Raw genomic sequence first — 24,481 nt, forward strand, 5'->3', positions numbered from 1 at the left:
ACACACACACACACACACACACAAACATAGACATAGATACAGACACACACACATTCACACAGCCTTAGAAATATAGAGCCCTGTTTGTGGAAATTCTATAATTTAATTTCATTGTGGTTCACAGACTAGCTTTTACACGGACAAAAGCCTTGAATAATAAGGTGATAATCCATAGAGTGATAGTCTATTTTAGAAATCTATTAATCCATTCTGGAGAGACTTCTAGCTTCTCATCTGCAAAATGAAGGGTCTATTGATATTCCCTAACATGATTCTAAAATAATCTATATTTTAGATGCCAGTCTTAGGGAATTTTCTGCCCAGGGCAAAGACTACAAACCATGCCCAGGGTTAGTATAATGAAATAGATCCTTAGTTGAAGGGCTTTGTGGAATAGCCCTCCATTAGTGATCCACCTGAAACCTTCCTATTTTAAACCACTTTTGCTAATGAGTTACTAAACTTTGGTGTTTCTATACAGATAAAAGATATCAAATGTCAGCACTCTTGGTGGGGAGAGGAACTCCATTGCACTGCCCTAGCTATAGTTCTTATGGGGACATACATAAAACATGCTTTTGTTATCAAGCAATTCAAGAATATTTTAACAGATTTTTTCTAGATGCCATATCTATCATGATTCTCTTGAGGTAGGAAGGGATGAGTAAAGCAAGCAAACATAAAATTTTGGCATCTTCCTTTTATGATAGAATAAAAATGAAGCTCATGCAAATCATTTCAAAATGTGTAAAAGTAAAATCATTCTAATCTCTGCACAGAACAAAGGTGACTGAGCATAGAGACTGAAAACATCATTCAAAATTTAGAACCCAATCAAAGGTCACCCGTAAACCAGGAGCCCTGGATAAAAAGACTCAGAGATCAATTAGCTTCCTTAAACTTTCAGCATAAATAAGACATTTGGAATTCAAGGTAGAGTCCATGACCCACTGTCAAATTAATTCCCTTTCTCCAAAGGCTGATTTCCATAACAACCAGAGCTTTGCTTCTGAATTGAACAGCTAGTTCACAAAGTACCTAAAAGATTCCAATATTATCCAAATGTTGCTAAATTTTATGCAATTGAATGAAATGAAAGCAAGGACATATTTTGGGGGAAGGAGGGCAAATTCAGTGGATTAGTGGAGTGAGACATTTAGAAAGGAATTAATTTACAAGATTTATTATTATTTTTTTAACTGAGTTACTGAATATGCTTTCCAGTAGGTTCTCTTCATCTGGATTGTGCTGGGAGCTTTAGGAGGTGCAAGACTCAGAAAAGCAGCTGTTCCTTCTTCAGCAGACTGGGGTTTGTTTATTGCTCAATCTATCACTGTTGTGTTGCCTGCCTCAGGGAGGTTGGATCTAAGATAGATTGAAAGGTAGTGCCTGTCAATTGAATAAACACAGATGCTTTTTTCCTCCCTCACAGGAAAAAAAAATTGATTCTTTTTTGTCAAGACATGAGTACTAAATGTGATTATCTCTGGAATCCAGGCATGAACAATTTTAGTGTCTCTCTCCAGTGTAAAAAGATGACTCTTGGGAGCCTTGGAGGCTCCAAACTGGAACTCTTAGAAATACTGAGAGGGCTAGCACTATTTAAGAAGGGCTTTATGTCTACTTTGAAACTGTCCCCAAACTCCAACCTCTTCAAGGGCAAAGAATTTTAGAACCTTAAGGGAATTGTTCAACACACCTGCATCTCATTCTCTGATGACTGGGCAGTCATTCATTACTAACTGTTTGTGTCCTGAGGCAGGACAGTCCCATTTATTTGTGACTTCAGTCAGTCAATTAGAATTCATGAAGCACTTATTCTGGGTCAAGTACAATTGTCCACTCTTGAAGACATCACTTCTAGTAGATAGATCCAAAAGATATCTAGTTGTATAGGTTGTATCAGTGAGAGATTATCAGGATCCCTCAGTGGCTGTCTAGTTCCCTTCTTGGGAGCAAGAGGACCAAAGCCAAGCATAGTCTGAAACCTGGTATTATTGAATTTTGGAGTAAAAATGATGCTACTTCATTGATTCAGGGAACTGAGACACAAACATTTGGATTTTAATGTTCATCAATGTGGTTTCCATTCCAGAAATTTGATATTACTCCCTTTCACATAATTTGTTTTCCATTCATATTGTATTACTAGTCATTACTAGACCTTGCTACTTCAGTTCATACATTTTCATATACTCTTGCATCTCAAAAGTTTTTTCCATTTTCATCTTTATCTCTTGGAATCCTAGTCATCCTTTAAAATCCAAGTTAGTTGTGCCTCTTTGAATTTTCCCCCATTTCCTGGTTGTTCTCTTCCTTTCCAACTCTACTTGTACTATCCTTACTATTGTACATGTTGCATCTTTTTAGTAGAAGGTAAGCTTCTTGAGGGAAGGATATTATTTTATTTCTGTCTTTGTATTCTCAGTGCCAACATAGCATTTGGCAGAGTGACTGCATAGTAAATATTAATTGAATTGAATCTGTCCATTTATTTGTCTTTCTGAGGGTAACTAGGTAGCAGAGTAGATAGAGCACCTGTCCCAGAGTCAGAAAGACCTGAGTTCAAATTGGGCCTCAGACACTTAGCAGCTGTGTTTAATTGCACAGTCATGAGTGCTACACTTACTTTTATTTATTTAGTTTTTGCAAGACAATGGGGTTAAGTGACTTGTCCAAGGTCACACAGCTATTTATTAAGTGTCTCAGGTCCAATTTGAACCCAGATCCTCCTGACTCCAGGGCTGGTGCTCTATCCACTGTGCTACCTAGCTGCCCCTTTTTACAACCACTAGACACGGTTTGCCCCAGTTTTCTCATTTGTAAAGTGAGTTGGAGAAGGAAATGGCAAACTACTTCAGTGCCATTGCCAAGAAAACCCCAAATATCATCACAAAGAGTTAGACAAGAGTAAAAAGACAACAAAAAGAAGTGTCCTTATGATGAAATGATGGGAATGGGTTTGCAAACTAGATTTGGGGACCCCAAAATCCTTATTGTCCTTACTACTTCCAAGCCAAGAGACCTTAAGCAATTTTCTTCACTTCTCAGAGCCTCAATTTTTTCACCTGTAAAATGAGGCTAATACAACATGCTTTACCTATCTTCAATAGCTATTGTGAAGGAAGTATTTCATAAACAGATTATAATTATTCTCAGAGAGCCCTGTTTCTCAGTATCAATGATTGTTCCATGTAATCAAAGTGTCTGTCAAATCAATTTACTTTCTTAATATTTTCCCATGAACATGGCAAGTTATCAAGGTGGAAGCAAAAATTTGTCCTTTTTCACAAAATAAGTTTTTCAAAAATAAACTCAAAATTTCTTTAAAATGCTACTGTAAAAAAAACTCAACAAGCACTTTGTAAGGGTCTCCAAATTCAGTATTGAAAATCCTCTTTATAAAAGAGAAGAAGCCAATGAAAGGTATCACATAACAACCAAAGTAAAATAAACAAGTGCAAAATCACAAAAAAGGTAGAATATTTGTGTTGCAGGAGACCTTAGAGATCATCAATTTCAACCCCCTCATTTTGCAGATAAAGACACTGAGTATAAAGGAAGTAAAATGACTTCATCAAGATTACCAGAAAGCTAGTAGCAAAACTTCCTTCAAAACCCTGCAGTAGTCATCAAGAGTGTTGTAGCTCATCTATTCATTGTTGAATAGATCTATTTTTGTTTTTTGAATTACTGATTGATTTAGCACTTTTGATTTCTGATCTTTCTGATTAAAAAACTGCTATTTAGAAGTGAGAATTGACCTAATATCCTCTTCATAAAGTACAGATTGTTAGTCCAACCTTTTCTTAAAAGGTCTCCTTAAATGTCCTTTGCATTTGAGAAAGCAAAGGTTCTGAATCAATTGAATGATCTAGTCAATTATAAACTAATATAGATTTTAAGAAATCACCAGGACTTATGGCAGCAACCCTAAGTTTTGAAGGATACTTGACAGAGATATGTGAGCTCTATTATCACAAATGGCCATTGCAGCAAAAGACTGGAAGATTGTCAACATAACCCATTCTTTTTCTTTTAGGTTTTTTTTGCAAGGCAAACGGGGTTAAATGGCTTGCCCAAGGCCACACAGCTAGGTAATTATTAAATGTCTGAGACTGGATTTGAACCCAGGTACTACTGACTCCAAGGCTGGTGCCACCTAGCTGCCCAACATAACCCATTCTTAAGAAGAGTTCCAAAGGAGCCCCTGAAACCAATGGACTTTGTCAGAGTTGACTCTGTGGGCCATGTTTGACAATAAGATTCCAAACCAGCTGCTATTTGCTGAGCTGAATTGAAACAATTGCAAGCTGTGATACAGCTGTGATCCTCACAGACTACAGAAGCAAACAGATGAGCTTGGAATGCACCAATCAGAAATAAAAATGCTCATATTTATTTATTCATTCATTCTACATTCATTCATTCTTTCATTCCATAAATATTGCCTTGAACAACTATTCTTCAGACCATGTTAATTTTTTCTCTTTCCTACAACTTACTAATAATTTTTGAAAACATTAACTCCTATCTCAAATCTAGGGAAAACAAGTTTCTTGATTGGGCTTGATTGGGCTTCAAGAAAGAAGACCCAATCATGCTACATTTTTAAGCCATACTTTCTTGAAAGGATAATGAACATCATGAGTGACATGACCTCAGAAAACAAAGGATAGGATGTGTTCAGGTACATGTGCAGAATAGATTAGCCCATTTGTAAATTGACAGAAGGAGATCACCTAGGTGCAAAGGAAAGTTTGATTTGTAGCTCACAATCAATTAAATCAATTTTATAAGCCTCCTTTTATTCAATTTTTTAAAGTGACAAAAATATTTTATTTTCTATTTACCTGTAAAGATTGTTTTCAGAATTTTTATGTTACATACTTCCCCTCCCTCTTTCCCATCTCCTCTCCCAAAGATGGTAAGCAAACTGATATTATTTAAATATGTGTAATCATATAAACACAGTTCCACATTAGACATGCTGTGAAAGAAAAAAAAACAGAATAGGGAAAAGCCACCAAAAAACACCAAAAAAAAAGGTAAAAATAGTGCTTTGATATTCATTCTTTCTTTGGATATAAATAGCATTTTCTATTATGAATCTTATGAAATTGTCTTGGATCATTGTATTGCTGAGAAGAACTAAGTTTATCATAGCTGATCATTGCACAATGTTGTTGTTATATATAAAATGTTCTCCTAGTTTTGCTCATTTCACTCAATAATTAGTTCATGTAAATCTTTCCAGATTTTTGTGAAATCTCCCTGCTCATTATTTCTGATAGCACAATAGTATTCCATTACATTCATATACCACAACTTATTCATTAATTCCCCAATTGATGGACATTGTCTCTATTTCCAATTCTTTACCATCACAAAAGAATTGCAATAAATATTTTTGTATATGTAGGTCAATTTCCTCTTTCTAAGATCTCTTTGGTATATTGCCGAATCAAAGGATATGCAGTTTGATTGATCTTTGGGCATAGCTCCAAAATTGTTATCCAGAATGATTGGATCAGTTCATAACAATGCAATAGTGTCTCAATTTTTCCATATCTCCAACTTTTATCATTTTCCCTTTATGTCATATTAGCAAATGTGGTAGGTGTGAGATGGTAACTCAGAGTTGTTTTCATTTGTATTTCTCTAATCAATAGTGATTTAGAGCATTTTTTCAATAATGATTTAAAGCATTTTTCCCTCTAATTATAGATATCTTTAATTTATTCACCTGAAAACTGCCAGTTCATATCCTTTGACCATTTATCAATTGGGGAATGACTTGTATTCTTAGAAATTTGGCTTAGCTCTCTATATATTTGGGAAATGAGACCTTTATCAAAAATACTTCCTGTAAAATTACTTCTTTCTGTTTTCCTTCTCATCTTGGCTGCATTGTTTTTTGTTTTCAATGCAAAACTTTTTTTTAATTTAATGTAATCAAAATTGTACATTTTGCATTTTATAATGCTCTCTACCTCTTGTTTGGTCATAAATTCTTCCATTTTCATAGATTTGACAGTTAAACTATTGCTTTTCCTCCTAATTTGCTTATGGTATCAACTTTTAGGTTGACAAATGAATTTAAAAAAAATTCTATGAACTTGTCACTTTGCAAATAGAATTTTTTCTACATGTGGGTTAAAGTTTTCTTCAAGAGGCAAAGAAAAATATTAGTGTTTGCCATTAAACAAACCTGAAAAGCATGCTTTAACTTTTTCATACAGATTCTAGAAAAAATTCATGCTCTTGAAGTGTAACAAGTGTTTTCTATACTCTTTAGAAGGAAAAAGTAGGTGAACTACTTTCAACACATTTTTAATCAAATTTACTTAAATTAATTATTAATTGCCTTTATGAGGCAGCTATAAAAACCCACCCACCCTCCCTCAATTCCCAAACACCACTTTTTACATTTAAAAATTTACAGTTTAAATACTATATTAAACACACACATATTTAGCTCTAGGAAATAGGTAAAAGTTTTAAGTGTTTCCTCTTTTTCTGATGACAAGCTGATGATTTCTTATCAATAGATCTTATCTATTTTGGCAACCAAATGAAAGAGACTACCTTCAAGTTAGAATTTAATCTTATGAAACTATGTATTCACAAATACACAAGGGAGAGAACATGAACAGTTAATTCTGAATTGCCTGCTTTACTTGTGGACTTACTTAGTAAACAAGTATTTATTAAGCTCCTTAAGGAAACAAAACTGTGCCTACCTTGGAAAATAAATGTTCAGCAATTTTTATTGCCTCATTTTGTCTGAATTTCTAATTTGAGAAGATCCCTCAGCTTGAACACTAAAACATTATTCAGATTCATGTCAAACATACTTTGGCTCACAAATAGGTGCTCCTCATTGAGGATAATAGACGTTTTCCTGAAAAAATAAATCAAATTACATTTTATATGAATCATTTCCTACCAAGAGTAAATATTTGATGAACAATAATTTCTTTTTAGTTTTTGGTTTGGAAAATGGAATAGTCATCCTAAGGCGGCTTATGCCTCAAACTAAGTCCTCCATTCATATTTCTGGGTCAATCATGTAGAAAATACGAACACAATGAGGTCATCTCTTAAATACCCTTGTTCCCAGTTCATTTCTGACAAAACCAACTTCTCAAGGGTTTCAGGTGCTCTCTGCACTGAGATTGGAGGGTAAGGGATGAGAGGAGCTAAAGACCCTACTGGATGAGGCTGAATTAGAGCCCACGAGCCCGCCTAAGGCCACCTTTCCTGCTGCAACCCTACACATAACCCTCATGGCAGACGTGGTTGCCATTGATGAGGCTGAAGGTGGCCACAGACTGGTTGGTGCTCTTGAGGGAGGTCATGCACGTGGTGCTCCTGCCGGTACTCTGAGACCTCCTGAGCAGGCCCGGCCGGCAGCAGGAGAACTGGGAGTTGAATTGTTTCCTGAAACTCTTGCTCAGCAGGTAGAGGGCAAAGGGGTTCACGCAGGAGTTGGCGAAGGCCAGCAGCCGGGCGCAGATGCTGGAGATGAAGTGGAGCATGGAGATGTCCACCTCCGAGTAGTGGTAGGAGCGGTACAGGTAGATGACGTGGTTGGGCAGCCAGCAGACCGCGAAGAGAGCCACGAACACCAGCACGGTCTTGGCCAGCCGCTTTCGGGATTCCATCTGAAGGGACCAAGGACAGAAAGATTGGCAGAAGCCCCTGGATTGAAATGCCATCAGCTGAGCCCGAAAACGCCTGAAGGGAAGCTTAAAACAAAGCTGATTACAAGGCTTAAGTCTCATTTACAACAAGGACCCTTGAGGACTATATTGGCTCTACTCTTTTGTGGCTCCTCACTCCCCACCTAGTATTCATTTCTTGTAAGCCTGACCATTCTGCTATATTGCCTGGTCATATGGAAACCGACCCAGGATTCTATGTCTGTCTTTCTGTTTCCCTGACAAGGACCACATTACAGCATAGCAGGATTTGCAATGGAAGTAGGATAATCCACCCTTTCCACTGTCTTGTTCCTTGGTTACAAGCCCACCTGGTAAGGAAGGGAGTATCAGTAGAGTCAATCAATGCCTTACATTAAAGGATCCAGATATTTGGGAAAAGGGACTTTGGAGGTCATCTAATCCAACTTCCTATTCCCCTATTTTGATGAGGGAGAGACCTGAAGAGGTTAAGCAATTTGGCCGATGTACACAGTTAATTTACAGAGAGCACTAACTTAAAAACACTTTAGCATACTTTCCACTGAACCATGTTGCCACCTCTGAGACAGGTACCTCAGGAGGATAGGTGGTACAGTGGATAGAGTGCCAGAACTAGGTTCTGATCAAATCATAGATGATAAGAGCAAAGAGAAGGTAATTTTGGATGGTGGGACATAGGTAAGGATATATCTATTTGACACACCACAATGGGGAGCTGTTTGTGGGCACCCCAGGGGAGGTGGGATTCGGTGATATGGAAGTACAGTAGCTTCAGTGCCAATTGTGTGGGAAATGATCTATTTCATGCCTTTTTTGTCCATTGAAAAATAGACTCACAAAGGGAATTGTGACACAGTGGATAGAGAGCTGGTCCTAGAGCTAGAGAGACCTTGGTTCAAGTCTCACCTCTGATACATACTGCCTATATGACCTACACAAATAATATAAACATACAACTCCATAAGTCTATTTTTAAGCCACAGAGTTGTCAACTTGATTTTACAGAGGGAAGTTTCACATTTGAGAGTTTCCTAGACCAGAGAAATCACAGATCTAGTTCCTATTGATGAAGCATATTGTGTTGCTTTTGTTATGATAAATTTTCCAAATAATAAACTATTTGGTATTTGAACTCTCCCTTTGGGTTGGGTAAGGCTCCCTGGAACCCTGTGGTTATACCTTTTACCATACAATTTATTTGTAATCCATTGTACCCACATTTCACAAGCATAGTTTTCAGAAGTATGAAAACCTTTGAACATAATGTTAAATTCAGTGAATGACTTGGAGTTTTACATAAAAGGTCTTGCATCAAGTTGACAGTGATAGCAAAAAAGAAAGAAAGAAAGAAAGAAAGAAAGAAAGAAAGAAAGAAAGAAAGAAAGAAAGAAAGAAAGAAATCAAATCCATTGTAGTGACTGTAAGGAAATAGAACTAGCATTAAGTTTTTAATAGAATGATGAATAAATGCATTCTGCCACTATCAATAATGCTATCAATATGCAATATGCTATCAATAAATTATAATAATGATCATGCTCTTTGAGCCAATGATATCATTACAAGGACCAGAATACTATTAAAAGAAACAAAAAATACAAGCTATATAGAAATATTTATAGTAGCTTTATTAATTAAATACAAAAGATAGTAATATATTTAGGAATTGGGAAATAGTTGGATAAACTGCAGCCTATCAATAAAACACAATATCACTGCACCATAAAAAAGACAAATAAAATAATAGAGAAAATATGGGAAAAACTTATATGAAGTGATTCAGAATGAAGAATGCAAAATCAGAATTATAGCCCACTCTGACTATAAAAAAATCAACAATAAAATTTGATTTTATAGAAGAAAAAGAGTGGAAAAAAACAGAAAAAATATCATTTTTCTAAATTGTATATATATACTTTTAGCAAATTGTAAACAATTTGAATTTTAAAAAATTTGATATGTGGTTTTCTCATTTGTTTAATGATTGCTTATAATACAAAAGTTTGAAACAATTTAAATAAAGGATACATCTCAATGAGCAGTTTCTCCTGACCCTACAGATAGATTTCTGTTTTATGAAATGACTTGACTCTTTTTTGGAGGGACCTAGTCTAAAAGTCATGCCCAAATACTTATGTGAATCTACTTTTCCCATTTTTGGGGCAGCTAACAATTGAGTTCCCTCCTCTAGGTTTATAGGTATCTTCAAACCACATTCAAGCCCCATGCTAAAATAGATAGAGGCCTTCTATCCAAGCCAAGTCACTAGTTTGTTGCATTTATAATTCTTTAATTCAAAACCTTATTTTGGGAGGAGGGAATGTAGATAAAGGGAAGTCTAATATTTTAGAAACTTCAACTAAATTCTCTCTCACTTCAGCTCCTTTCCTTAATCTGAAATAAAAGGCAAGGTTCAAGCAGTTTCTCCTTTACAGGTGATGGTATTAAAATTGATCAAATAAAATAGAAGATGATAGTAAACATTTAAGAAAGAGATATTATTCATTAGATTAACTCTTGGCACTCCTCTCAATCAAATGACTTTCTCTAGACTGACAAGATCAGTTTCTAAAATTTGCTCATACTGAATTGTAGCTGAGAGGGTTCTGCATGGTGAAGGGGCAAAAATTCCATATCTTTGATTTTGTCCTTTATTTCCAGGGCTGCTCTGAAGGAATTGGATCAGCACATGGGTAAATGGAAATGGAAGAGATATCTTGAATCCCCCCCCCCCCCTTTTGGCTATCACTTGTTAATTAGACATATAAATACACTAACTTAAAATACATTAGTGGCAGCTTGGTTAATGTATAGAGAGTCAGACTTGGAATTTAGGAAAAATAAGTTCAAATCCTATTTCTTATATATACCGACTGTGTAATCAGGAGAAAGTTAATTTCTCAGTGTTCTAGGTAACACTCTATGACATTACAGAGGAGGTACTGACCTGCATTTGGAGAACAAATTTCCTCATAAGGAGGTAACAGGGTTGGAGGGGAGACTCAGATTTCCTATGGTATGGACTTTTTTGGAGGTCCATGAAGTAGAAACATTATAGTAATACTAAGATGTTTTAATTTCTAATATAGTAAATATTGATAGTTAAAGCCTACATAAAAAGTTCTTTAGGGTCAGTGATACTTGGAAAGAGGGTAAAGGAGTCCTGAAACCAAAAAAGTTTGAGAACAGTTGCCCTACATAGATGAAATCTCATATTTGGACCAAAATACACCCCAAAACCCCCTCAAAAGTACCCTATATAAAAAAACCACCTCAAAAATACACTAAAAGTCAAACACTATTGTTGTGTGGTGTATGTTATCCTCCAAGATCTGAAGAGATGGCTATCTTATATGACTTCAAAATATGATTTCATGAAAATTGATTTGAGCAATATAATTCCTTTGCTTCTTTTCTAGTGATAGAACAGTTAAGGAAATGGATATTCCTCCCTAAGTGGAACTTTCAGAGGAACATTTCATTGAGTTCTCCCCTCCAAACCTATCACTTCCATAACCTTACAGCAAATTGAATGTTGTAGTGTGTAGTCTCCAATTGAACAAAATCTTTACCAAAATGGTGTATATTTTCTTTTCTGTCTGAAACATCCACATCTTGGCTATAAAATAAGGGAGTAAGGAGAAAAGCACTCATCACCAGGATCTCCATTTTGCAGTTTCTAATCAGGCTTAAAATACAGGACTTTTCTTTCTTTAGCTTGGTATATGTTGCAGCGAATGGGGGAAGAGACATGAATGAAAGTGAAAAGATGATGTGAATAATTTCCAGGCTTTTATCTCTTAGAAAAGAGTTATACACAACAAGTTAGATTATTGTTCTACCCTGAAGGAACAGTGACCAGTCTGAGACAAGAGTGTAGCCTCCTTTGTAGTGAGGGTTGTGTCTTTTAGTCCATGATCCAAAGGTGGGGGGAAGGAAAAAGGAGATATTAGGAGACAGTTCATCTTATTGCCTCCCTTACATGGTTATTTTTTACTTCATAGCATCATAGATATAAAGTTAGAGGGGATGGTAGAAGTTATCTAGTTCAACTTCATTCTACAAATGGGGAAACTAAGATTAAGCTACTCCCTATTAATCCCTCACCCCCCCCACCGAGGTGCTGGTCCTTCTTGAACACACTCCAATTTAGAATTAGGATGAAACAGGGACCTAAGCTACTCCTGAAAGCCAGGATATGAACCTTAAGTGCTTTGACTCCAAATTTAGCATTCGTTCCAAGAGGACTAAATGACCTAGGAAGTGAATGGATGTGTATGCTAAGCTAATTAGAACAAAAGTTTTGTTTTTAATGGTAGAACAATGAAGGAAATCGATATTTCTCCCTGAGGAGACCTTTCAGAGGACCATTTCATTGAGTCTCCCCTCCAACTGTTACCTCCATAACCTTGACAGCAAATTGAATAATGTAGGGTGAAGCCACCGACTGAATCAACTCTTTACTGAAATGATATATATTCTAAAGGTTAAAAAAAAACCTCTCAATTGGAACTTAAGAAGAGCTGAGGTCGAGTCTCAGCTCTGATACATATCAGAGAATCAACAATTTAGAAATTATTGCTGTTCATGCTTCATTTTTAAAGGGGACCAATGACATCATGAGATGATGGATTAACTTGCACATGAATTAGATTTAAGGCAGAGGTGCACAAAGTTGTCCATCATATTCTCTGTTTCAGACTCATGAAAATTCAGTGGCAATTCAAAAGTCTATAACTGGTGATGGCCTGGGATGCAGTAAATGACTTTGGCCTCTTAAATGCCTTACCAAACTCTCAGCACTCCTTCATGGCTGTTGGAACAAATTGTCCTGATCTGCCCACTGAAGCAAGCTTTACATGCTTGAGGTAGATATCCACCTAAGTCACTGAAGGGTCTGAGGCATGTTGGTTACCCTCAACCTGGCTTAGTCCATCTGCCAAAATGATTTTTTGGGTTTTACAAATACCAAGAATATTATAACTTCTTAGAGTCACAGTTGAGAGTTGGATGACAGATGGACACCAAAGATAAATGAGCAGCTTTGACAAGAGCTGGTGCTGGTCCTCCCTGAAGACACTCTAACATAGAATTGAAAGGAACAGAGACCCAAGAGTCTACCTCTTTCATCTTACATATAAATAAATCCAGGATTTGAATTAACTACACCACAAAATATGTGACCTTGGGAAATCCATTTAAGTAATCTGTGACTCAGTTTCTTTATCTGTAAACTGGACATCATTGTGAGGATAAAGTAAGATGTTTAAAGATTTTTGTAACTATAGTGCCATATATATATGTATATATATATATATATACATATATATATGGATATGGATATCAGCTATTACTAATTCCTTACCCTCCACTACTACAATTTCTCCTTCAAAAAAAGAAATACTTAACACAATATATTTACTCTTTTTCCCCATCAACACTTCACACAATGGCAAGCAAGACACTAAGAATAAGCCTAACTATATTTTTAGGATGTTAGGAAAAGGGGAACAATAATTTATTTGTCAACTATCTCCTAAGTCAGGTTGAAATTAAACAATTCTCTTAAATATTAAAAAAAGTACAGAACCAAAAGAATCTAGATACTTCTCCCAAATAAATCTTCCATGTCTCATTAACTTCCTAGGTGAATATAATAGTTACTTAATTATCACATCTTTAAAAGATGCTGAATTTTAAGTAAAAAATTTTATGGATACCTAAGTTACCTAATCAAAAGACAAACCTTCCTAAATTTTTAGGTTGACTTGAAACACCTAATCTCATCCCTACCTAATGCATTATTCATTCAAAAATCACATTGGCCTGGTATGTCCATCTATATATTATTCTTTAGTTGCTAAAGAAATCCCTATCATGGATCAAACACATCACCAGTTAAATAAATTATAAAAAAACCTACCTGCCTTCTGACATGTATGTTCCCTTCCACTGGTAAATTATAAGCACTCCGGATCAAATTCTTGGCAATGAAATAATAATATACAGAAATGATGAACAAGGGAATAATATAGAAGATCAGAAAAGAAGCCATTGAATGAATTTTGGGGTGCAGCTCATTGGAATGGGGGTATGGTGCACAACTGATGAAAGTTTGGTTAGTGCTCTTCTCATAAAAAGGATGCAGATCAGAAAATACAGCTTCAGGAATGGCGAGCAACATGGAGATGACCCAGATAAAAGCTGCTTTTAAACAAATCTTCAAGAGGGCATGAGAGGCTTGGATGTCCATTGGTCGAACAATAGCTTTATATCTAGGGCAAAGAAAGAGAAAACATTAATGTTCTGAGAGTCATCTTTTTATTTTTACTTTTATTCTATGCACCTTCATCACAAAGTTGACCTCCCATTTGCTTGCTTTGAGGAAGGTAAAGTTATTTTAAGACAAACAAAGACAAGATCATTTTCATTTATTTTCAGGATTTTGTGGAAGACAGAATGCTGAATGTGGAGTCCAGACAGACTTCAAAACTTGCCTTTGGGATGTGACCATAGGTCACACAGAACTTCCTTGAGCCTCAGTTAGTTCATCTGTAAAATAGGAATGATCATAATATTTGTTCCTTGAACCCATCAGGGTTGTTATGGTAATAAATTAAAATGAGATAATGTCCATAATGCTTTGTAAAATTTACAAACTTTAAAATGCTGACTTTGTTCAATCACTACTAAAACATGCTTAGATATGATGTTTATAAAAAGGTAGGGATAGGAAATAAATTTTTTAAACTAAGGCAAACTTTAAGTTTTTAACTATCATTTTAGTATTTGAAAACTGCCTTTTCAGTTTGAGAATCAAGTAAGTCATGCAAGACCATAAGGATCTGAGATAGAAAGGACCTTGAAGGGTCATCCTAGCTCTTTCATTTTACTGGTGAGAAAATATGATCAAGATAGGTGAACTAAGACACTTAACATAATACAGGTCTTAAATGACAGATTTGAACTGAGGTCCTTTGACTCCAAATGTATCAATTTATTCATGGTACATTTGAGTTTTACTATTAATGTAATCTACCCCATAATGGAATTTGGAATACTATGGTTACAACTTGGAACTTGATGCTAGGTTGGGGTAGAAGCATGCCACTCTGAATGTTGGCATACAAGGATAAAGACTTGATCTATCAGTGCTAAGTATAACTTCAGTGATGGTAAGAGAAAAAAGGAGTTTACTGGTGTCTTACCTATAATAGTGTTCCGTAGCATAGCACCTCTCTTCACTTCTCCTCCTCACTCTCTAGTAGTGCAGATCCATTATATTTTGTTGTAATTTCTCTTTATAATTTTCCTTAGTTCAATATAAGTTCTTCCTCTTACATGCTTTATTTCATCACTTAATTTTTTTCTTATTTGCTTAGTTTATAGGGAGGAAGATACTATGTTTAATACTCAAATTGTGAATACTGGTAACCTGAGATGTGTCTGAATCTTTACTGGTGTCTTTTTACACTCTGTTAGGAAATGTATGATGGAAAGGAATTACTATGAATTTAATAATGAATTCTAAAATTAATTTTCAATAAGGTAGAAAGAAATTACCAAGAATTATTGAATTTATAGTAGTAATTTTTATATTAAACAGGTTATTTTTCAGTTACTGTCATCAGAGTTAGACCTAGCATTGATAGATCAAGGTGACAACATCTTGAGGGTATGTTTCTTCCCCTGGAATAGGATGCTTGTCTAACAAGCATCTCTACTGGTTCAATGGAAGTCTGACAATCATCCATTTCCTTGACAAGAATCTGATGATCTAATGAGGTCTCTTCTCCCAGGGTTGACTTTACTGTACTTTCCAGTCCAGGGGAAAGATCATAAGGAAGAACTTATGGCAACATATAACACGGACTGTTGTCTCCTGTCTTTCCTTCATTTTCAACCCCAGTAAAATATCTGAAGACAAGGATTGTATCAAGTTCAGAAATTGGTTAACAAGGACAGTACCCAGGACAGAATCAGCTGGATAAAACAAACAATCAATACTCTAGCATTCCTTGTACCCAACCCCTCTTCATCTGTTGTAATCAACTGAGGGGCTCCATCTCAGAATCAGTATCCACACAGCTTAGTTATGATAAACTTAGAGTCAATCTAGTTTCTCTCTATATGGAACTCTCTACAGACTAGCTAGCCAGTCTCTACTCCAAGATCTTTTTTTTACGGTTTTTGCAAGGCAAATGGGGCTAAGTGGCTTGCCCAAGGCCACACAGCTAGGTAATTATTAAGTGTCTGAGACCGGATTTGAACTGAAGTTCTCCTGACTCCAGGGCTGGAGCTCTATGCACTGTGCCACCTAGCTGCCCCTCCCAGATCATCTTATTCTGTGATTTAGAATTGCCTTTTTGTCTATGTAAAACCCACTCCTTGCTATATCTCCCCTTGTTCTCTTTCCAACCCAGCCCTAGTTCCTAGTTTTTCTATTCCTTTTTCTTTATACTGTATCCAATCTATTGTTATAAACTTCTCTTTCATATTAACTCTCTTCTCATATTCCCAGTTCACAGTCCCCCACATTGGCTATACTAATTGAACCTTGACTTTCTCCTAAAAATTCTATGTCTCTTGGCACTGTCTATAAGTCCAATTAATCCTTTTCACATATTCTATGGCACACAGAGCCAGAAGGAAGCATTGGTAATTTTCCTACATCTATTTCACCACTCAGCCCCTTCCTCCTTTTCAATAAAATTCTTTCCATCCTAGACAAGATCCTTGGTGTAGTCATCTGTGGCTATACCAAGGTGGCCTCATTTAGGTAGATGACAAGTAACCTCCTAACAGCCTTCCTTTCTACTTCAATCTCTGCTGCCTTTAAACATCCTAGCTTCCCAATGCCTTAGACTTTTCAACTCTTATTATTTGTGTCTGGTCTATGTCATCTGTTTAGCTCATACCTTAACTTCTTCTTTTGATCTACTCCCATCTCTGGTTTTTAATTTTATTTAACTATGAAGTCAGAATTCCTAATTACTGATTATCCCGTTTGGTTTCACAAAAATTTACATTAAAAAGAAACCATTTTATTTGAAATAAAAATTGCGAAACACTATCTAGAAAATTTTTGTTTGTTATAGTTCTTATATATTATATCTAAAATAATCTTCCACTTCATTTTGAAGAACTGTGGTAATAAAATCAAGGTTCATTCCAAAAATTGTTTGCTCACTATACTTCAAACAAAACAAACGTATTCTGATTGCAATGTTTTTATTCATTTCCCATCTTTCTTTATGTACTTCTTTCTCCTCTTGGCTTATATGAATCTTAAAATTTATATAGCACTAAGCTGAAGTTCTACTTTTCATTGAAGCCTTCCCTGACTAATTTAGACTTTTGTCTCTTCTTCCCCAGAATTCTCCAACATTTATTATTTTATTAGGGTTTTTCTGAGACAAAATGAACTGCAGACTAATAAAATGTGGGTATTTTCCTACTTAAGATAGCTTTAGCGGGGGGGGGGGCTTTTAGCAATTTGGGGGAGTAGGAACTAAGAACTGGAGATACGAGAAAAGGCATGAATAAGGGAGCAAAATACTCAAAGAAAAGTCAGATTTTTATCTGTATTTTTTTAAGACATAAAGGTGATTATGGATTGAGAAAACCTCTTCTATTAATGAATGCTGACAGCTTCTATGCAACTTGTAGTCTTAAAGAGTTCACTAGACAATTAAGAAATTGTGACTTTTCCAGGGTCACATAGTCATTGTGAATCAGAGGTATGACTTAAGCCCAGCTCTTTCTTAGAGCTCTGAGGCTGTCTCTTTGTCCACTACAACATGCTTCTTCTCCAGAAATAAGGACCTTTGATAATAAGATTTTTATGAACTAATAAAAATTTGTCATGGACTTGTGGTAAGATGAGAAGATGGAGATCACTGGTATATATGAGTCATTTAACACTTAAAAACAGTTCTGAGCTATCAGTAGTCTTTTTGTGGGGTTGAGTTTTATTTTTTCTTGAATTATAAATTATAACCTTCTTGAGGACTATGAATGGACTTATATTTCTTTATACTCTTTCTCCCTTTGCCTATCACAATTTCTTGTGAAGAGATGTTCAAAAACTGTTAAACTGATGGATTGATTATTTAAACATAGGTGATCTATCTGATATGCTCAAATTTTTACAGATGGGAAGGAAAATTCAGTTTTACAGACAATGTTCAGTTAGGCATCTGCAGAATGAATAGAGGTGATGATATGAGAGATAGCATGGTACTGTAGGAAGAGTAATATATATGGAGTGAGAAGTTTTGGGTTCTAATTATGACTTTTCCCCTTATTATCAGAGTAACCTTTGAAAAGTTATTTTATACAATTACTTAGCTGTGTGACCTTGGGTAAGTCACTTAACTCCATTGACTTGCCAAAAAAACCTAAAAAAAACCTAAAAAAGTTATTCTACTGGAAGTTATGTTGACTCAGCGACTCATTGTTCTCACACCTGCTTGTCAATAAGTGTTGGGGGAGATGTCACCCAGTTCCCTAATATTTGTCAAGCCAAGGTGCTTCCTACCTGTGACCTCTGTCACATTCTTGCTACCTTGGGGAGGAGCTGAGATGCAAAGGCTCGACCTCATTTACCAATGTAGATCCTCTCTGAATGTTTTAAAGTTACCTTTAAAAGCCATTGTTGATCTTCAGTAACCAGCCTCTCAAAGTGTTGCTACCTTCATGTACTCCTTTTAATTCCCTTTGTTTAATTCTCTTTGATAAACTCCTTTTAATTCTCTTTGTCCTGAGTTTTGCCTCATTAATCAGGGTGAAAGTCCAAATGAAGAATTTTCTTTACAACAACTCTCCCTCTCTGAGCTTAGTTCCTCATCCATAAAATGAGACAGTTATATTGGATGAAGTCTAAGGTCCTCTCAAGATCAAAATCTATGATTCAATTAGAAATATATCTATACCTACTGTGAAATGGAGGTTAATTGGATTATACTTTATTCTTAAAAAACATTCCTGCTCTGCTTTTTCTTATAAAAAACCTGAAGAAGTGGAGGGATCAGTTTTTATCCAAGCTGAGTTCCAGGACCTTTAGGTATAGAATAACTAACAGACTAAATGAATGAATGAAAAAGTACTTATTAAGGGTTTATTTTAATGAAAGCATCATTTTAAATGTCCTAGAACTTCTTTGCTTAATTATCTGCAATTCCCCAGTAAAGTCTGTAGGCTTCTTGATAGTTTGTCTGCTCTACATAGACTATGGGGTTCTTGAAAATGCATATATACACACATATGAATACATATGTGTACATAGAAACATGTGTGTATATGTACACACACATATATTTGCCCCCAGAAAAAAATTGTGAAGAATTTAAATTAATGAAGAGAAGATTTTGAAGAAAGAACATATAAATGCAAAGTTGTAATTATCTTGACATATAACCTAGGGAATTAGGCTGTAGTACACAAAATTCAAAACATGGAACTGGGAAGACCTCAGTTCAAATCCATCTTCAGACACGTACAAGCTTTGTGATAGTAGGAAAGTCATGAAAATTCTCTAAGTGAGCATGTTTCTTCATCTGAAGAATGGAAATAATAACACCTAACTCAAAGTGTAAAGATCAAGTGAATTAATATGTTTAAATGAATTTATAAAATTTAAAGAACTACATAAATGCACATCATCATTGTTATTTTACTGCTTTATGATAGTTTCATTTGAAATTGAGAAATTATCAGTTACCTATTAAAAGGAAAATTCTTCATTTGGGCTTTCACCCTGATTAAGGAAGCAAAACTCAGGACAAAGAGAATTAAAAAGAATTTTCATTAAAATATCTCAAGACAACAACTCATTGACTATTTACTGATCACTAGAGATCAGCAAGGGATTCAAGATGGAGTCAACTTTTATTAATAACTTTCATAATGAGATAAAGACAATTCTGATAGCCATCTCAGCAAAAGGGATGGGACTATGCATCTCAGTACCTCCCCAGTTACCTATACATGAAGATAGGCAGGAGTCACATGATATATAGCAGGTACTATAAAGGCTGAAGACGGGATGATACCTCCCTCCTTCATCTGAATTTCTTCCAACACAGATTAACATGCAGAATAGAAAAAAATGAATCACTGTGTCAGTATAAGTTTCAGTATTCTCTACTGTTCAGGCAATAGTCTGAATTACAGTAGTGTAATCTTCCCTGGTTAGTTCACATTTGGAACAGTGTTTGGTTCTTGGTACCAAATTTTAGTTCTCCATGTTCTAGTACAAGATTTTTAAAAAGATACTATATAATATAGAAAAACAAGTATACTTTTCAATATTCCTATTCAAAAATCACCTTAGTGCTATCAAGCTTTGCTTTTCCACCATTCTGTTTAGACCAATTATTTTTTCTTGTTTATCTTGTCAAATTCATCCATAGTGTTATACCACAAAAATCTTTCCCCTTAAGTTAATTGTTATACTATACAGTGCATGTATATTTAATACCCATATCATTTTATTATCTAAGTTATCTTTCAATTTAATATTGTTTACTTATTTATCTCTCTTGGCAGAAAATATTTTTCCTAAAATCAGGGTCGCAACTCTTTTTTTTTTAGGTTTTTTTCAAGGCAAATGGGGTTAAGTGGCTTGCCCAAGGCCACATGGCTAGGTAATTATTAAGTGTCTGAGACCAGATTTGAACCCAGGTACTCCTGACTCCAGGGCCCGTGCTTTATCCACTGCGCCACCTAGCCGCCCCAGGGTCACAACTCTTATACTTCTCATATTCTTCTAAGTAATTCAGATCCTCATTTAACTCCTGTGTGTATTTATGTTCTAGGTATGTTTCTTATATGCAACCATAATTCATTGTTGGATTAAAATTTCTAATTGATCTCCTCTTCCATTTTATGGTCACAATTCAGTTCATTAATAATAAAGTTATAGTTATAAAGTTTCCATTTACCTCCATCAAATTTTATTATTTAAAAGGGAAGAACACAGTATAAAGTCCCAGGATATTTATTTTGATTGTAACAATCTGATTCAAGTCTTCTTCCAGAAACCCATGTGCCCATTTACTTTCTATCCAAACTCAGATTTCTTGACTGTACTCTCCTCTCCCTCTCTTTCTCTCCTCCTCCATTCCTCTCCTTCCCTGTCTTTCACTCTTTATTTTGTTTTTGTTTTTGCTAAGCAAAGGGGTTAAGTGACTTGCCCAAGGTCACACAGCTGGGTAATTATTAAGTATCTGAGGTCACATTTCAACTCAGTTCCTCCTGACTCCAGGGCTGATGCTCTGTTCATTATGCTGTTTAACTGCCCCTTCAATTTTATTTTATTTTATTCTTGGTTTTTATTAATTTCACTTTTTCCTGCTGCATCCCCTCACTTCTCCACTCTTTCTACCTTTTCCTTATCCAGAACACTTCCCTCTTTGTCTGGGTGTCTTAACTTATAACATCTCATTTTAAAAAATATTTAGAATTTCTTACCCCTTCCTAGGGTATTCTCATATCTGATCTCCTTTCATGTGTTGTTTTTTTAGGATTTTTGCAAGGCAAATAGGGTTAAGTGGCTTGCCCAAGGCCACACAGCTAGGTAATTATTAAGTGTATGAGACCAGATTTGAACCTAGGTACTCCTGACTCCAGGGCTGGTGCTCTATCCACTGTGCCACCTAGCCGCTGCTCTCCTTTCATGTGAATTGTTCAAACAAGTTCTTTTTATTGTCTTAATACTTTCTTCATCCTCATGCAGGGTGGAATTTCTAAAAGACTTTTGAAATTGTATTTTGTTGTGGTTCTCCCAAGCCCACCCTTGCTAGCTAAAGGTAATAATAGTGGGAAGTAAGATCGCAAATAAGATAGAAGTCACTTATAAACTGTCCCATAAATTAGGGGAGTATAGAAGCCATTAGCAACCACCTATTAAATTAGCTGAGGCCACATCCTGAGACTGTGGGCTAAATTAGGGTTAGATACTAATGTAATGTCCCCTTGATCCTGTTAACTGGTCCATGGTCTTTAAGTCTCAGGATCTTTGCATTAGAAATAGATTTATAAGATTATAATTGACTTATTGTGTCTATTTAGATTCTCTCTGGGAGGGGGCAGCTAGTTGGTGCAATGGGTAGAGCAATGGCCCTATAGCCAGGAGGACCTGAGTTCAAATCTGACCTCAGACACTTAATCCCATTACCTTACCAAAGATATGGAGGTTGGGATGGTGGAGGAAGGCAGACAGCAGTAGGGAAGAGAATAGTGAGAGGGAGGGAATCAGAGTGTTACTTATTTAACCACCAATCAGTTTGGAGCATTGGGGCATGGAATCATTGTAAAGGGAGGAGTGCTCAGGGGTTATGAGTTTTATCATTTTGGTGGTAGGAGATAGATTAATTCTTATTCATGCTACCCTTGACTTAGGGAGGCATCAACATACCATTAACATAACAACACCATTTCAAAATTATCAAGAGTTCCACATTTACATAATATCTTGCTGGTGTTTTTTTGGCCTTATTGCATATGTCTAAATAGACTGCATGGGCATTCTTGCCCTGACCCAAAGAGACTTCTTTGTAGTTCCTTCCCTTATTTCATATACTGGGAGCACTAGGACTGAGACTAAATTCTTCTCTTAGGTATCCCTACCATGAGCAAGCATGGTGAAGTAAATTCATTGATATGACACAAGGGAGGATATATGAACCTCAAGTCTTTCAGGAGGGAATTTTCTATTACTTGGGGCACAATAAGTCAATTATAATCTTATAAATCTATTTCTAATGCAAAGACAGTAATCACAGCCCAGATTACACACTGTTCTAAGTACAACATTTTAAGCCAAGTCAATGGGTATTTATTAAGTGATTTATTAAGTTAAAGAATATACCAAGAAGGGGCAACAGGATGATAGCCCCAAAATCATAAAGTCTAAACACTGGTTGAGGGGACTAGACTAGGGATATCAGTCCCCCAAAAGAGAGGGAAATTGTATAAAAACAAAACAAAACTAAATAAAAAAAAGCAAGGAACATTTTTGGCTTTGAATTCAGGCTTATGTTGATTACAGACCCAGTGTTCTATCTACTGCCCACCTAGCTAGCTGTCTTCTGTTATTGACATAATAAATGCTCTCTTGCTCACAAAAAACCTACTGGGGCCAGAATATGAATCCTTACCTCTTTCTAGTTCTCTCTATCTTGAATGCCATAGTAAATGCATAAGACATAAATGCTTGAGTACTAAAAGAAAAATCTGGTTTTCATGTCATAATTTTAGATATAATTTTCTCCGAGAAAATGAAAAAGTGCTCTGATCTTTCCCTAAGTGAAAAGTGAAGTAAGCAAAATTTGTCTTTTGCATATCCAGTCTGTAGAGAAGGAAATGAAAAACCACTCCAGTATCTTTGCCAATAAAACTCCGTGGATAATATGGTTTATGAGTTTAGGAAGAATCAGATACAACTGAACAAATGAACAACAACAATAACAACATCTTACTCTCCCTTTTTACAACAGTTTTTCCCCTTCTCAGTGTCTTTAAACTCTATTAAAATCTGATTTCAGATATATATTAGTACCAGTCATTTACAATCAGGTGTGATTGTATGATTACAATCAAGTGTACCACCATCTTGTGGTGGTACAGGTATGCCTCATGTAAAGGAGTTCAATATCTGATTCAATAAAAAGTCAATGATAAGCATTTATTATTTATTATTTTATTGTTAAGGATAGCAATATTCTAGGGAACAATTGGTGCTATCACAACAGTGTTTTAAGTAGGTGATTAACCAAATAGTATTGTAAAGTAGTTTCATGATGTAACAAAGAAGTTTGAATGTTGTATAATTAATTGATATATATTTAGGTTTGATTATTTAATTAATGAAATCATTAAAAAGGTGTTAATTGGGGCAACATTATGTGACATGTTCTTATACTGATATTTTAAGATTTATCTCTTATTGGAATGGAATATAAATAAATAAAGGTCTTTTCCCCCAAGAAACAAGAGCCAACATGATAGGCAGGGAAGTGACTAGGAACAAATGGAAAACCCCAGAAAGTGAGGGTGAGAAAAGGGCAGATGGTGTGGAGAAAGAGAATGGGAACAAATAATGACTTGGAAACTTGTGAGAGGCAGCATGGTTTATAAAAATAGCACTGACCTTAGAAGCAAAAGCTTTGGATTTGAATTCTAGTTCTGTCACATTCTTGCTATGGGACTTGGGGCAAGCCATTGAACCACTCTGAGGCCTGAAATTGTTGTGGCCACATGTCCTGGGGAGGTGGAGGGAGGAGTAGATGGCTCCCAGGCCTATCCTAACTCTACATATTCACTGCCAGTGAATATGTCCTTCACTTCTGGATGCCTCAGAAAGGGAGAAGGCAGTGCTTATTTAGGCAGATTTAAAGATTTGGATGGTTCCATATATGTAGCCAAATGAAAAATAAGACTGCTTCCAACAACATGGTAGGCCCAGACAAAAATTGTTCACAGTTCTCTTGTCTCCTGGAGCAGTTCCCAAGACACCCCCCCCCCCCCCCAATGAGAAATGCATTTTTAAAGCAGGCACCAAAGCCTTGTTAGACCTGTTTTGAATCAAACATGAATAAGCATTTCTTCAGCACTTACTATATGTGAGGCACAGAGCTAGACTTTGGGGTAGCATTCTTTGTATATGTTACAGGGAAGGGGGATCTATTGAGCTGCACAGGTTCAAGGTGAGAGACAGGAAATATATTTGGCCCCAAACAATGAAGGTTTTATAGGTCAGGCTAATGATTAGA

At 35.8% G+C, this 24,481-nt stretch overlaps 1 protein-coding gene across 2 annotated transcripts in view; it reads right to left on the bottom strand.

Moving 5' to 3' along the window:
* Nucleotides 1-6,469: 6,469 nt before the first annotated feature.
* GRPR (gastrin releasing peptide receptor) overlaps nt 6,470-24,481 on the bottom strand; it is a 57,266-nt gene continuing 39,254 nt past the window's right edge. For both annotated transcript variants that reach the window (XM_074192700.1, XM_074192699.1), the window contains 2 exons: nt 13,630-13,981; nt 6,470-7,667 (listed from right to left, as the gene is read on the bottom strand). In XM_074192700.1, coding sequence (XP_074048801.1) covers nt 7,275-7,667; nt 13,630-13,981 — 745 coding nt within the window. In that variant the 3' untranslated portion in view covers nt 6,470-7,274. The remainder of the gene's footprint in view (nt 7,668-13,629; nt 13,982-24,481) is intronic.

The sequence above is a fragment of the Macrotis lagotis genome, chromosome 6 (assembly GCF_037893015.1).
Source record: "Macrotis lagotis isolate mMagLag1 chromosome 6, bilby.v1.9.chrom.fasta, whole genome shotgun sequence".
Classification (NCBI taxonomy): Eukaryota; Metazoa; Chordata; class Mammalia; order Peramelemorphia; family Peramelidae; genus Macrotis; species Macrotis lagotis.